At 44.3% G+C, this 16,595-nt stretch overlaps 1 protein-coding gene across 1 annotated transcript; it reads right to left on the bottom strand.

The window, feature by feature from the left end:
* Positions 1 to 67: 67 nt before the first annotated feature.
* On the bottom strand, positions 68 to 1,278 carry LOC112070163 (octapeptide-repeat protein T2-like; the record flags this gene model as incomplete). The annotated part of the gene is made up of 3 exons (XM_024137575.2): positions 1,210 to 1,278; positions 577 to 607; positions 68 to 180 (listed from the first exon to the last, which is right to left on the bottom strand). Coding segments are annotated over exons 1-3 (213 nt in total), but the record flags the coding sequence as incomplete, so codon positions are not given.
* Between the last annotated feature and the right edge of the window lie 15,317 nt (positions 1,279 to 16,595).

The following is a 16,595-nucleotide window of genomic DNA, read 5'->3' as shown; positions in this document are numbered from 1 at the left end:
CTTCTCTCTCTCTCTCTCTCTCTCTCTTCTCTCTCTTCTCTCTCTCTCTCTCTCTCTCTCTCTCTCTCTCTCTCTCTCTCTTCCTCTCTCTCCTCTTCTCTCTCTTCTTCTCTCTCTTCTCTCTCTCTCTCTCTCTCTCTCTCTCTCTCTCTCTCCTCTCTCTTTCAATAGACATGCCACCTGTGTGTATTCAAGGATCATATCACTGACTTGCACATGTGTTTGATGGTGGCGGCCCAAAATATGTTTTTCTTTGATCAGGCTTCCGGCAACACACTACGTCGCTACTCGGTACATTCAGTGGCCAGATGTCATGCCAGAGTCGTTGCTCCCAGCGCCGTGCTGTGTTACAGTCACTTCCTATAGTCACTGCCTACCACGACACAATCTTCATTACATTTCACCTGTCACAATGGCACCCTATTTCCTATGGGCCCCTGGGCAGGAATAGGGTTCCATTTGTCCCATTCTAGTTCCAGAGCTGCCTCTGACAGTGATGAACACTAACAGGGAGATCTTGGACACGTGGTACAGTCAACATATTGTTAACCTTTATCCTGCCTGCTAGCCTGCTACCATGCAGCCGGGATGTCGCGTTGAAGTCAAACTGCCAAGGAGAGTGCGAGAGAGAGAGATGAGGAGAGGGGATGGGAGAGGTGGAAGGAGGAGAGAGAGGAGGTGGAGAGAGAGCGAGAGAGAAGATGGTAACAGAAAGGTTAATAAAGAGGGAATTATAGAGAGAGGGTATTGGATGAAATGGAGATGGAGAGAAAGAAGAGTGAGAGATATGAAGAGAAGAGTAACAGAGCGAGAGAGAGACGACAAGAAAGAGAAGACAGGCGTTGCCCTCAGGGGCAATTGACATAATTTCATAGCGTCGCTTTTTGTTGATGAGCTAACATTGGATTTCTCTCCTCTCTCTATCCCTCTCTCCCTCTGTCTTTCTCTATCTCTCTCTATCCCCTCTCTCCCTCTGTGTCTTTCTCTCTATCTCTCTCTATCCCTCTCTATATCTCTATCCCCTCTCCCTCTGTCTTTCTCTCTATCCTCTCTATCCCTCTCTCCTCTGTTTTCTCTCTATCTCTCTCTATCCCTCTCTATATCTCTTCTATCCCTCTCTCCCTTGTCTTTCTCTCTATCTCTCTCTATCCCTCTCTATCTCTCATCCTCTCTCCCTCTGTCTTTCTCTCTATCTCTCTCATCCCTTCTCTCACTCTCTTCTCTCTCTCTCTTCTCTCTCGCCGCTCTCTCCCTTCTTCGCTCTCTTTCCCCCTGCATCTCATCTCGTCTCCTCTCTCCTCTGCGGCGGTCTTTCTTGCCCTGTTCTGTTTGTTCTGGGAAATGCAGTGATTACTTCTGTAGCCGAGATGAACACACACACACCACCACAACACACACACAACACAACACACACACACACCCACACACACACACACACACACACACACACACACACACACACACACACACACACACATACACATACACATACACTAACAATGCACACAGCCGGTGTCCTGGCTAATGCATAGTATCAGAATGTGTCCTGGCTAATGCAGTAGTATCAGTAATTGTCCTGGCTAATGCAGTAGTACAGAATGTGTCCTGGCTAATGCAGTAGTACATAATGTGGCCTGGCTAATGCGTAGTACAGAGTGTCCTTGCTAAGCATACTTGCAGAAGACCTGGCTTCAAATAGTGTTTGAAATAATTCATACTTTTGCGACAATTCTACTGGTTCCATTGTGCCAGGAAAGTTCTTCAAATACTATTTGAACCAGAATCCGGCACTATCCACTTGTAACACAGTAGGCTATATGAGGTCATTCATAGAGCAGCATATTGTCAGTCCATATGGTCTCTGTGAGAGGGACTTACTGTGCCTATTTTGGAATCCCCCTTGAGACTGTTGAAAGGCACGGTGCATAGTCTAGTCTGACCCCTATGTATGTCTGGGTCTGTCTGTGTCCTCATTCTGTGTCTGAGCCCTGCCTGTCAGACCAACTGTTCTTTCAAACCACTCTTGTTCTTCAGGACCAACTCTGTTCTTTCAAATGGTGTCTGGGTAGGACCGTATCTCATTGGTGTCTGTTAGGACCGTAATCTCCATGGTGTCTGGTTAGGACCGTAATCTCCATGGTGTCTGGTTAGGACCGTAATCTCCATGTGTCTGTAGGAACGTAATCTCCATGGTGTCTGGTTAGGACCGTAATTCTCCCATGGGTCTGTTTAGGACCGTAATCCCATGTGTCTGTTAGACCGTAATCTTCCATGGGTGTTGGTTGGACCGTAATCTCCATGGTGTCTGGTTAGGACCGTAATCTCCTGGTGTTCTGGTTAGGACCGTAAATCTCCATGGGTTGTCTGGTTGGGACCGTAATCTCCATGGTGTCTGGTTAGGACCGTAATCTCCCATGTGTCCATGGTGGACCGTAATCCATGGGTCTGGTTAGGACCGTAATCTCCATGGTGTCTGGTTAGGACCGTAACTCCATGGTGGTTGTAGGACCGGAATCTCCAATGGTGTCTGGTAGGACCGTATCTCCATGGCTGGGTAGGACCGTATCTCATGCGGTGTTGGTTAGGACGTAATCTCCATGGTGTCTGGTTGGAGGACCGTAATCTTCCATGGTGTCTGGTTAGACCGTGAATCTCCATGGGTCTGGTTAGACCGTTAATCTCCATGGTGTCTGGTTAGGCCTATTCTCCATGGTGTCTGGTTAGGACCGTTTTCTCCATGGTGTTGGTTAGGACCGTAATCTCCGATTGATGTCTGGTTTAGGTAATCCTGGTCTGTTAGGACTAATCTCCACGTGGTCTGGTTAGGACCGTAATCTCCATTGTGTTCCTGGGTAGGGACCGTTTTCTCCATGGTGTCTGGTTAGGGGGGACCGTTTTCTCCTGGTTCTGGTTAGGGACCGTAATCTCCATGATGTCTGGTAGGACCGTAATCTCCATGGTGTCTGGTTGGACCGTTTCTTCTCCATGGTGATCTGGTAGGACCGTAATTCCATGGTGGTCTGGTTAGGACCGTATCTCCATGGTGTCTGGTTAGGCCGTTTTCTCCATGGTGTCTGGTTAGGACCGTTTCTCCATGGTGTCTGGTTAGGACCGTTTTCTCCATGGTGTTCTGGTTAGGACCGTAATCTCCATGGGTGTCTGGGTTAGGGACCGTTATTGTCTCTGAACTGCCTGATAAAATGAGCCTCTATTTGCCGTAAGGGACCATGTTTCCCACTTTTTCTGGTTCTCTTTCTCTACATCTATATCTCTTGCTTCGCTCCATTTATCTCTCTTCTGTCTATCTCCCTCCCTTCCCATCCTCCCTGTGTCTATCTCCGTCTCTGGTCTGTCCTTCCTCCTCCCTGTCTCTCTCTCTGGTCTGTCCTTTCCATCTCCTGTCCTCTCTTCTGGTCTGTCCCTTCCCATCCTCCCTTGTCTTCTCTTCTGGTCTGTCCTTTCCTCATTCCTCCCTGTCCCTCTTCTGGATCTGTCCTTTTTCCCATCCTCCGTCTCTCTCTCTGGTCTGCTTCCCATCCTCCCTGTCTCTCTCTCTGGTCTGTCCTTCCCATCTCCTGTCTCTCTCTCTGGTCTGTCTTCTTCATTCCTCCCTTCTTCTCTCTCTGGTATTGTCCTTCCCATCCTCCTGTTCTCTTCTTGGTCTGTCCTTGCCATTCTCACTGTCTCTCTCTCTGGTCTGTCCTCCATCCTCCTGTCTCTCTCTCTGGTCTGTCCTTCCATCCTCCCGTATCTCTCTCTGTCTGTCTCCTCCTCCTGTCTCTCTCTGGTTTGTCTTCCATCCTCCCTGTCTTCTCTCTGGTCTGTCTTTCTCCTCCCCTGGTGTGATGAGGTTCTCCAATGGACTGTCAATGACACTGTTCCTGTTATGTTGTGTATTGTCTTCTCCTGAAAGGAGAAATAACATGATTGCTTGCGTGTCTGAATAGCATACATATCTAATAGCACATTGATTCAAAGAGAAGGTCTTTTCAATTATGCTCCTCTCCTTGTGATATAAGGAAAAGAGGAGGCAGTTATGAGGTACTGTGTCCCTTTCGCCGCAACCACAAAGCAGCCAGCCTTGTTTTAGAGTTTTCTGTTTTCAAAACATCCAGCCGACCATTATGGTTAGTTGACCCTCTGTAAGCATCCGTCCCCCCTTTCTTCTTCTTTCTTTCTTTCTTTTTCTTTCTTTCTTTCTTTCTTTCTTTCTTTCTTTCTTTCTTTCTTTCTTTCTTTCTTTCTTCTTTCTTTCTTTCTCCATCTCTTTTTCAATTCCTTTTCTTCCTGGTTTATTAGTGAAGCCATGCTTGTTCTGAGTGATTCAGTAGTCAGAAGCAGAGACAACCTATTGTCTCCTATAGCCTCTGAAAAATAACAGCTGCAAACTTTCCACGTGTTTTGATAGATATGCCCTACCAGCAGATCGTTGAAAACATAATATAGAGATGCCATTGTGGCTCTGTTGTGCCAGTTTCCCTATTCCTGTGTTGTGTAGCGTGAAACTATATCAGACATTGGGGCTCTACAGTGACCTGATTTCTGTGTTGTGTATCGGGAAACTAGATCAGACATTTGTGGTTCTACAGTTTCCTATTTCTGTGTTTGTATAGGGGGAAACATGATCAGACATTGTGGTTCTACAGTTTCCTGATTTCTGTGTTGTATAGGGGAACATGATCAACATTGTGGTTCTACAGTTTCCTGATTCTGTGTTTTATAGGGGGAAACAAGATCAGACATTGTGGTTCTACAGTTTCCTGATTTCTGTGTTGTGTAAGGGGAAACTAGATCAGACATTGTGGCTCTACAGTAGCCTGATTTCTGTATTATGCGAGGAGGGAGCTAGATCAGACATTGTGGACTACAGTTTCCTGATTTCTGTTATATGCAGGAGGGAAACTAGATCAGACATTGTGACTACAGTTTCCTGATTATGTGTTGTGTAGGGGGGAACTAGATCAGACATTGTGGTTCTATAGTTTCCTGATGTATGTTTGTGTAGGGGGGACTAGATCAGACATTGTGGTTCTACAGTTTCCTGATGTATGTGTTGTGTAGGGGGGAACTAGATCAGACATTGTGGTTCTACAGTTTTCGATTTATGTGTTGTGTAGGGGGAACTAGATCAGACATTGTGGTTCTACAGTTTCCTGATTTATGTGTTGTGTAGGGGGAAACTAGATCAGACATTGTAGCTCCATAGTTTCCTGATTTATGTGTTGTGCAGCTGGAACAGATTACAGTTTGTGGCTCTACAGTTTCCTATTTTTTAGTTTTGTAGGGGAAACTAGATCGAACATTGTGGCTCTACAGTTCCTGATTCTGTTGTTGTGTAGCAGGAAACTTAGCCAGACATTGTGGCTCAACAGTTTCCTAATTCTTGAGTTGTGTAGGGAACTAGATCAGACCACAGTCTGAATGCTTACAAACCTCCCACGATCCACTATAGCGATTCAGCACATTTCCTTCCTCTCAACTTCTCACTGCACACTCTAGGCAAATGTTCTCTTAAATGTGATTGAACAAAGAGATAAACAAACACGCAAACAAACGCGCAACACAAGATCCCCCCCCCCCTCATCGAAGACATGATTAATGCATGAGCTCATTTTAAAACTGTACTGTTGTCGGCCTTAGAGTACAACCAGGGGATATCAATTGTTCTTCCACATGCTAGGTGTTTTTTCTGCACATACCTTGAAGTGTAAGAATGGCTGCTCCTCTCCTCCCCCTGTTGAGTGTTCTTCCCAGTGTTACTGTACAGTTAGTATGTTAGCCTGGGGGGTGTGAGAGCAGCCAAAACCCCACATGTCCATACTGAACACCCACGCCCACCCCTCTGGACCGACCGCCCTTAAGGTAATATACCCATGGTGAACTTAAGTCCTTAGTTTAAGTGAATATACCCCTGGTGAACTAGTTCCTTAGTTAGTAATATACCCCTGGTGACCAACTAGTCCTTAGTTAGTAATATACCCCTGGTGAACTAGTCCTTGTAACATGACCCCCTGGTGAATAGTCCTTCCATTAGTAATTATACCCCCATGGTGAACTGTCCTTAGTTAGTAATATACCGCCTGGTGAACTAGTCCTTAGTTATAATATCACCCCTTGGTGAACTAGTCCTTAGTTGTAATTATACCCCTGGTGAACTAGTCACTTAGTTAGTAATATAACCCCTGGTGAACTAGTCCTTTTAGTTAGTAATTACCCCTGGTGAACATAGTCCTTAGTTCATAATATACCCCTGGTGAACTAGTCCTTATTAGTCCAATATACCCCTGGTGGAACTAGTCCTTAGTTAGTTAAATACCCCCTGGCTTGAATAGTCCTTCAGTTTAATAACCCCTGGTGATACTAGTCCTTAGTTAGGTAATATACCCCTGCCGTGCAACTAGTCCCTTAGTTAGTAAGATTACCCATGGGTGAACTAGTCCTTAGTTAGTAAATATACACTGGGTGAATAGTCCTTAGTTCAGGAATACTACCCCTAGGCTGAACTTAGTCGATTAGTTAGTTAACTTTACCCCTGGTGAACCAGTGCATTAGTTTAGTTAATTATACCCCTGATAACTAGTGCCTTAGTTAGTAAATGATACCACCTTGGTGAACTAGGTCCTTAGTTAGTAAATATACCCCTGGTGAACTAGTCCTTAGTTAGTAATATAACCCCTGGTAACTAGTCCTTAGTTATGATATACCCCTAGCGTGAACTAGTCCTATAGTTAGGTAATATACCCCTGCGTGAACTTATCCTTGTAATATACCTCTGGTTGAACTAGTCCTTTAGTTATATACCCAGGTGAACTGAGTCCTTAGTTCAGTAACTACCCCTGGTGAACTAGTTCCTTAGTAAATATACCCATGGTGAACTAGTCATTTAGGTTATTATACCCCAGAGTGAACTAGTTCCTTAGTTAGTAAATATAGCCCCCTGGTTGAAACTTACTCCTTAGTTGGTAATATACCCTGGTGAACTAGTCCTTAGTTAGTAGATTACCCCTGGTGAACTAGTGCCTTAAGTTAGTAACTTACCCCTGGTAAACTAGTCCTTAGTCCGTAATATACCCCTGGTGAACTAGTCCTCTAGTTAGTAATATACCCCTGGCCTGAAACTATTCCTATAGTTTAGTAATATACCCACTGGTGAACTAAGTCCCTAGCTAATTACCCCTGTGAAACTAGTCCTTCAGCTTATTAGTATACCCCTGCGGTGAACTAGTCCTTTAGTCAGTAATATACCCCTGTGAACTGAAGTCCCTTAGTAAGTATACCCCTGGTGTAACTAAGTCCTTAGTTAGTAATATACCCAGGTGAACTAGTCGACTTTGTTAGTAATAGGTACCCCTGGGTGAACTGAGTCCTTAGTAGTAAGTAATATCCGCCGGGTGAACTATTCCTTATAAATTGATACCCCTGGTGAAAACTGAGTTCCTTAGGTTGAGTTAATATACCCCTGCGTGGAACTAGTCCTGACCGTTGAGTTAATATTTACCCCTGAGCTGAACTAGTCCTTAGTTAGTGAATATTACCGCCTGAGTGACTAGTGTTAGTTAGTTAATATACCCCGGGTGAACTAGTCGTTAGTTAGTAATCATACCCCTTGGTGAACTAAAGTCGTTAGTTAGTAACTATGGACCGTGGTGAACTTGAGTCCTTAGGTTATAACGATACCCTGGTGAACGGTAGTCGCTTTAGTAAGTATACCCCTGGTGAATAGTCGCTTGAGTTCAGTAAGTATTGCCCTGCGTAGAAACTAGTCCTTAGTTAGTGAAGTATAGCCCATGGTGGGAACTAGTCCTTAGTTAGTAATATGAACCCGCTTGGTGAACTAGTGGCCTTAGGTTAGTAATTACCCCTGGGAACGAGTCCTTAGCGTAGTAACTATACGCCCTGACGTGAACTAGTCGCTTAGTTAGTGAATAGTTGTACCCCTGGTGAACTAGTCCGTTAGTAGTATACCCCTGGTGAACTACGGCCTTAGTTACGTAATATACCCTGGGTGAACTAGTCCTTAGTTAGTAATATACCCCTGGGTGAACTAGTCCTTAGTTTAGTAAGTATGTACCCCATCCTGGAGACCGATGCTCGAGGACCCTAAGAGGTAGATCAGACATTGTGGTTCTACAGTTTCCTGATTTATGTGTTGTGTAGGGGGAAACTAGATCAGACATTGTAGCTCCATAGTTTCCTGATTTATGTGTTGTGCAGCTGGAACTAGATTACAGTTTGTGGCTCTACAGTTTCCTATTTTTGAGTTTTGTAGGGGGAAACTAGATCAGACATTGTGGCTCTACAGTTTCCTGATTTCTGTGTTGTGTAGCAGGAAACTTAGCCAGACATTGTGGCTCAACAGTTTCCTAATTTCTGAGTTGTGTAGGGGGATACTAGATCAGACCACAGTCTGAATGCTTACAAACCTCCCACGATCCACTATAGCGATTCAGCACATTTCCTTCCTCTCAACTTCTCACTGCACACTCTAGGCAAAATGTTCTCTTAAATGTGATTGAACAAGAAGATAAACAAACACGCAACAAACGCGCAACACAAGATCCCCCCCCCCCCTCATCGAAGACATGATTAATGCATGAGCTCATTTTAAAACTGTACTGTTGTCGGCCCTTAGAGTACAACCAGGGGATATCAATTGTTCTTTCCACATGCTAGGTGTTTTTTCTGCACATACCTTGAAGTGTAAGAATGGCTGCTCCTCTCCTCTCCCCCTGTTGAGTGTCTTCCCCAGTGTTACTGTACAGTTAGTATGTTAGCCTGGGGGGTGTGAGAGCAGCCAAAACCCCATGTCCATCTGGAGACAGCCAGACCCAAGTGGGACGCGACCAGACCTCCACCACCACACCACATGCAACCAAACCAGCCCTATAATTTAGACTGGCCCAGAATAGAAACTTATCTGATGCTGGACTCATTCATCCCCCCAGGGGAATGCTACCTGGACTCATTCATCCTCCCAGGGGAATGCTACCTGGACTCATTCATCCCCCCGGGGGAAAGCTACCTGGACTCATTCATCTACTCAGGGGAATGCTACCTGGACTCATTCATCTACTCAGGGGAAAGTTAACTGGACTCATTTGTCTCCTCAAGTGAAAGCTAACTGGACTCATTCATCCCTCCTGTTGAAAGTTATCTGGACTAATTCATCTCTCCTTGCTAAAGCTCGAACTGGATTTCATTCATCTCTCCTTAGCTAAAGCTAACTGGAACTCATTCATCTCTCCTTGCTAAAAGCTAAACTGACTCATTCATCCCTCCTGTTGAAAGTTATCTGGACTAATTCATCTCTCTTGCTAAAGCTAACTGGATTCATTCTCTCTCCTTGCTAAATCTAACTGGACTCATTCATCTCTCCTTGCCTAAAGCTAACTGGACTCATTCATCCCTCCTTGCTAAAGCTAACTGGACTCATTCATCCCTCCTTGCTAAAGCTAACTGGACTCATCCTCTCTCCTTGCTAAAGCTAACTGGACTCATCATTCCCTCCTTGCTAAAGCTAACTGGACTCATTCATCCTCCTTGCTAAAGCAACTGGACTCATTCATCCTCCTCTAAAGCTAACTGGACTCATTCATCTCTCCTTGCTTAAGCAACTGGACTCATTCATCCTCCTTGCTAAAGCTAACTGGACTCATTCATCTCTCCTCTTGAGCTAACTGGACTCATTCATCTCTCCTTGCTAAGCTAACTGGATTCATTCATCTCTCCTTGCTAAAGCTAACTGGACTCATTCATCTCTTCTTGCTAAAGCTAACTGACTCATCCTCTCTCCTTGCTAAAGCTAACTGGACTCATTCATCTCTCCTTGCTAAAGCTAACTGGACTCAATTCATCTCCTTCTAAGCTAACTGGACTCATTCTCCCTCCTTGCTAAAGCTAACTGGACTCATTCATCTCTCCTTGCTAAAGCTAACTGGACTCATTCATCTCTCCTGTTGAAAGCTAACTGGACTCATTCATCCCTCCTGTTGAAAGCTAACTGGACTCATTCATCCCTCCTTGCTAAAGCTAACTGGATTCATTCATCCCTCCTTGCTAAAGCTAACTGGACTCATTCATCTCTCCTTGCTTAAGCTAACTGGACTCATTCACCTTTCCTTGCTAAAGCTAACTGGACTCATTCATCCCTCCTTGCTAAAGCTAACTGGACTCATTCATCTCTCCTTGCTAAAGCTAACTGGACTCAATCATATTCCCCTTGTGAAAGTTAACTGGACTTATTCATCTACTCAGGGAAAGTTAACTGGACTCATTCATCCCTCCTTGCTAAAGCTAACTGGACTCATTCATATCTCCTTGTGAAAGCTAACTGGACTCATTCATATCTCCTTTGAAAGCTAACTTGACTCATTCCTCTCTCCTAGCTAAATCTAACTGGACTCATTCATCTCTCCTTGCTAAAGCTAACTGGACTCATTTATATCCCCTTGTGAAAGTTAACTGGACTCATTCGTCTCCTCAAGTGAAAGCTAACTGGACTATTCATCTACTCAGGGGAAAGCTAACTGGACTCATTCATCTCTCCTTGCTAAAGCTAACTGGACTCATTCATCCCTCCTTGCTAAAACTAACTGGACTCATTCATCTCTCCTTGTGAAAGCTAACTGGACTCATTCATCTCTCCTTGCTAAAGCTAACTGGACTCATTCATCTCTCCTTGCTAAAGCTAACTGACCATTCATCTCTCCTTGCTAAAACTAACTGGACTCATTCATCTCTCCTTGTAAAGCTAACTGGACTCATTCATCCCTCCTTGCGTAAAGCTAACTGGACTCATTCATCTCTTCTTGCTAAAGCTAACTGGGACTCATTCATCCCTCCTTGCTAAAGCTAACTGGACTCATTCATCTCCTCAGGGGAAATTGAACTTTTCTACTAGATGTCCCATATACTGCTAGATGTCCCTTGTATGCAGAGGAATTAGTATATTGTGTGTGTGTGTGTGTGTGTGTGTGTGTGTGTGTGTGTGTGTGTGTGTGTGTGTGTGTGTATGTGTGTTTGAAAAGCACTACTTTTATCCTGACTTGGTATGACGTCAAAGACTCCGTTAGAACATTATGCAGTTGTCAATCACATTATTAGATTCATAGCTCAGGGCCTGTTCTTTTATAAGATGGTGGTGTTATAGTATAGAGGGGTTATAATATAGTGGTGTTATAATATAGTGGTGTTTTAGTATAGTCTGGTTTATTATTATATTGTTATACATCTACTTAGTTTTACCTGCAGGGTTACCTTGGTCTCAAACAGACTCCCTGCTAAATGATTGGTTAAATAATTAAAAACGGTTAATTTACTGGATGACTGACTAGGGGGTACCTAGTCAGTTGCACAACTGAATGCATTCTAAATGTGTCTTCCGCATTTTACCCAACCACTCTCAGTCAGAGAGGTGCGGGGGGGCTGCCTCAATCGACGTCCTCGGGGAGCAGTTGTTGTTTGGGATTGACTACCATACTCAAGGGCTGAATGGCAGATTTCTCCACCTTGGGGAGTCAAACCAGCGATCTTTCAGTTACTTTCCCAACCTCTTAAACTCTAGGCTACCTTGTAGGCATATGAATAACACATCCACAGTACCGACCTCGTTTTGAAAACGACTCTTGATATGATTGGCTAGTGAGGTTAGGTGTCACGTTATGATCGATATCAGTGAGAGTGTCAGAACCTTGACTTTAATCTACCCCTCACTCGCTCCCTCTCTCAACCTCCCCATCTCTCTCTCTCTCTCCTTCTCTCTCCTTCTCTCTCCTTCTCTCTCTCTCTCACCCTCCCTACCACCCTTCCTCTACCCGTTATATTCATGTCATCCCTCCATCACAGTGCTGCCTGTCGCTGCGAGTTGGGCTTTAATGCTGTAACCTCCCTGTGTGCTTTTAAAGTCCAGGCATAACACACACACACACACACACACACACACCACACACACACACACACACACACAACACACACCACACACCAAACAGAGAGTAGGGTTACATCCAAATGGTGCCCTATTCCCTATGTAGTGCACTACTTTTGACCAGGGTTTATAGGACTAGTCAAAATTAGTGCACTACGTAGAGTACATATGTAGGTTCTTAGTTTGATCACGTTGTAATTGCTGAGAATTACAAAGGCACAGGAAATGTAGATGAGCTAAGTGTTTTACATAAATTCACTGAAAACCCTTATTAACACACTGTTATGTTAACAGTATTGCACTTTTCATGTAGCCTACTTTTGTACAGCTAATATTCTAACCACCAATCAAGCAACATCATTGACTAAACGTTCAAAATCCTGTTGCTGAAGGATTATTTTGCAACGGCAATACTGGTCAAATTAAGATATGAGACATAATACATCAGTCACACTATCAGCCAGACTACAAATGTAGAGTGATAAGGTGGTTCAAGTGGAGTAAAGAGAGGGAGTCCTTTCCACGGTCTATCTGTCTGTCACATCGGCTTCACTCTCTGGGGTTTTAGACTCAGATCAGAGTCAAAAAAGTGAACTAGTGGTCCTGGATTTGCCTCCAGTGTTTCACATTGGGATATGCTTCGTCAGGTGGAACGCCTGCGTCCTGACAGAGAGGGATGTGGGGTGGCGTGGGTCGATATGGGGGCGGTGTGTGAGCACGCATCTGCCTGCTGCCTACCTCCCTAGGTGCATGAGGATGTGTGTGTTTTACTAGTCGTATGTACAGGATATACATGGTGTACACTGTCCAACGAAATGCTTACTTTCAGGTTCCTTCTAAACAAATCAACAACAATAATAAATAATGAAAGAATACCAACATAAACCAAATGGCTCAGTAGAATAGAACAGTGTTTAAATTCTGAAGTATTAGCAATAGTAAATAGGAGTGTGTTTGTGTGTGTGTACATATGTGTGTTTGTGTGTGATCTTGTAACGACGGTGTAATAATGTAGTAACAAGGACGTGATAGACGTCATTGGCAGCCATGATATGTGATACCAGCTTATGGTGACTGATTTAAGATTCACCATGACAGTGAATATGTCATGTGATGACTTCACATCATCAGTGGAGGCACTTTATTTAACTATAATGCCAATTGTTTTTGTTGTTGTTGAAATGTACCAATAAATATGCTACTCTGGTCTTGCCTGGTCTCCAACAGGTCTTGTCTGATAGTGACATTATCCAGGATGTCCCTAATTTGCTTGATGTGATGCCAGAGGATTCACTTCCTAAGCCCTGCTCACTATGCAGTTACACACTTAGCTTTAGCCACGTGTTGGAAAACAACATAGCACATAGCCAACAGTAGGATACTGCAACCAAGTATTCTACTCACAGAGGAGAATGACAGAGAAGTGAGGGGAGCGAGAGAGGGAGGGAGGGAGGGAGCAAGAGAAGGGGGAGAGAAAGAGGGAAAATAGAAAGAGAGGGGGAGAGAGAGAGAGAGCTGTACTGTGTGTAATGAGCTGTCGTGGGTAGAATTATAGTTTACTGTGTGTAATGAGCTGTCGAGGGTAGAATCATAGTTGTACTGTGTGTAATGTGCTAGGCTAGATGCAGACATCCCACAATATTAGCCTAAGTTACCAGAATCCACCTGAGGGACATTTGATAGGTAATCTCCCCAAATAATCCACCTGTCACCTGTTTAGAGTGCATGGGACGGTCTAGGTTTGCTATGGTACGGTCTAGGGTTGCTATGGGAAGGGTTGCTATGGGAAGCTCTAGGGTTGCTTCGGGACGTTCTAGGGTTGCTTTGGGATGTTCTAGGGTTGCTGCTATGGGAAGGTCTAGGGTCTAGGATCTAGTTGCAGAGAGAGGTGTTTAGTCCCAGGATCCTTAGCTTTGTGATGAGCTTCGAGGCACTATAGTGTTGAATGCTGAGCTGTAGTCAATGAATAGCATTCTCACATAGGTGTTCCTTTTGTCCATGTGTGAAATGGCAGTTTGGAGTGCATTAGAGATTGCATCATCTGTGGATCTGTTGGGGCGGTGTGCATATTGGAGTGGGTCTAGTGTTTCTGGGATAATGGTGTTGATGTGAGCCATGACCAGTCTTTCAAAGCATTTCATGGCTACAGATGTCAGTGCTATGGTTTGGTAGTCATTTAAGCAGGTTACCTTAGTGTTCTTGGGCACAGGGACTATGGTGGTCTGCTTAAAACATGTTGGTATTACAGACTCAGACAGGGAGAGGTTTAATATGTCAGTGAAGACACTTGCCAGTTGGTCAGCGCATGCTCGGAGTACATGTCCTGGTAATCCATCTGGCCCTGTGGCCTTGTGAATGTAGACCTGTTTAAAGGTCTTACTCACATCGGCTGCGGAGAGTGTGATCACACAGTCATCCGGAACAGCTGATGCTCTCACGCCTGTTTCAGTGTTACTTGCCTCGATGCGAGCATTTAAGTTATTTTTCTCGCCTGGTAGGCTCGTGTTCCTGCGCAGCTCTCGGCTGTGCTTCCCTTTTGTAGTCTGTAATAGTTTGCAAGCCCTGCCACATCCGAGGAGCGTCAGAGCCAGTGTAGTACGATTCCATCTTAGTCTTTTATTGACACTTTGCCTGTTTGATGGTTCATCGGAGGGAAAAGAGGGTTTTCTTATAAGCTTCCGGGTTAGAGTCCCGCTCCTTGAAAGTGGCAGCTCTACCCTTTAGCTCCATGGCTTCTGGTTGGGGTATGTACGTACAGTCACTGTGGGGACGACGTCATCGATGCACTTATTGATAAAGCCAATGACTGATGTGGTGTACTCGTCAATGCCATCGGAAGAATCCCGGAACAAGTTCCAGTCTGTGATAGCAAAACAGTCCTGTAGTTAAGCATCTGCTTCATCTAACACTTTTTCATAGACCGAGTCACTGGTACGTCCTGCTTTCATTTTAGCTTGTAAGCAGGAATCAGGAGGATAGAATTATGGTCAGATTTACCAAATGAAGGGCGAGGGAAAGCTTTGTATGTGTCTCTGTGTGTGGAGTACAGGTGGTCTAGAATTGTTTTCCCTCTGGTTGCACATTTAACATGCTGATAGAAATTTGGTAAAACGGATTTAAGTTTCCCTGCATTAAAGTCCCCGGCCACTAGGAGCGCCGCCTCTGGATGAGCGTCTTCCTGTTTGCTTATGGCGGTATACAGCTCATTGAGTGCGGTTTTAGTGCCAGCATCAGTCTGTGGTGGTATGTAGACAGTTGCAAAAAATACAGATTTAAACTCTCTAGGTAGATTGTGTGGTCTACAGCTTATCATGAGATACTCTACCTCATCATGAGATACTCTACCTCAGGCGAGCAAAACCTCAAGACCTCCTTAGATATCGTGCACCAGCTGTTGTTGACATATATGCATAGGCCCCCGCCCCGTGTCTTACCAGAGGCTGCTGTTCTATCCTGCCGATAGTGTATAAAATCTAAATTTCATTCTCCGGCGAATGAAGGGGATCTGGGCCTGGTTGGGTGTCTGTTTGGGAATAAAGTTCCATTTGGGACACACTCTATGTGTCTCTTCCTGAGTTGCCATGTGTAGAGTGGAAAAACACAGAGAAAGATCCGTTTTGGGTTTCTCAAGTTGGCCGTATATGTCCATGTTCATTTCGTAACCCCGGTTCTCTGAAGGAGAGAACAGGACATCAACATAATTATGGGAACTAGGCTACATGCTATGGAGACATATTGTTCCAATATGGTGACATCAAGTGGTGAACTGAAGATGATTTATCTATAGCTGGTAGTAAGGAGTATAGACTGTAGTATGTCGTTGTTGTCTACGGGTTAAGATTAGAACTGAAAACGGCAATAAACCCTCGATGCATATAAAGCACTTGAAGTAGACATTGGTATAGGGATTACTTAAACGCATCAGGGATGTGAAAAATGAATGAATTAATCATAAGTATATTTATTTTGATTGTATAGATAACGTTAAGTGACATTCATAGCCTGCTAAAGACTGATGCTCTGAAATCACATTTATCTTCTGAATGAGTTATTATACGTACTGTAAACACATTTCTCTACAGACAACATAGTAGGCCTAGCAGTAAACTATTTTCATTTCCATGTCCTCTGCCTCAAGTTCATATTATTGCTATCTGTGATGCTTTATCGTTTGTCTGTACAGTGTCTTATCTTCTGGTTCTTGGGACGATGAATGCAAGAGCAATCTGTCAGATGAAAAACCAAACAGTCAGTCAGTGAAGTAAACAGAGAGAAAGAGTAAGTTTTGATTTAGACTAGACATAATCTACAGTGTACTCACTGTCTGTCTCACTGGAAATACTGTGCTGTATATGTCTGTCCCACAGGAAATACTGTTCTGTGTGTGTCCAGTCTTCTCTCTCTCTCTCTCTCTCTCTCTCTCTCTCTCTCTCTCTCTCTCTCTCTCTCTCTCTTCTCTCTTCTCTTCTCTCTCTCTCTCCTCTCTCTCTCTCTTCTTCTCTCTCTCTCTCTCTCTCTCTCTCCTCTCTCTCTCTCTCTTCTCTCTCTCTCTCTCTCTCTCTCTCTCTCTCTCTCTCTCTCTCTCTTCTCTCTCTCAGTCTCTCTCTCTCTCTCTTCTCTCTCTCTCTCTTCCAGGCTCTCCATCTGCTCGACACCTCTCTCGTCTCTCGTA

The sequence above is a fragment of the Salvelinus sp. IW2-2015 genome, unplaced genomic scaffold (genome assembly GCF_002910315.2).
Source record: "Salvelinus sp. IW2-2015 unplaced genomic scaffold, ASM291031v2 Un_scaffold1242, whole genome shotgun sequence".
Taxonomy (NCBI): domain Eukaryota; kingdom Metazoa; phylum Chordata; class Actinopteri; order Salmoniformes; family Salmonidae; genus Salvelinus; species Salvelinus sp. IW2-2015.
The sequence above is the reverse complement of the archived record's forward strand: the minus strand, read 5'-3'. Positions and strand labels throughout refer to the sequence as shown.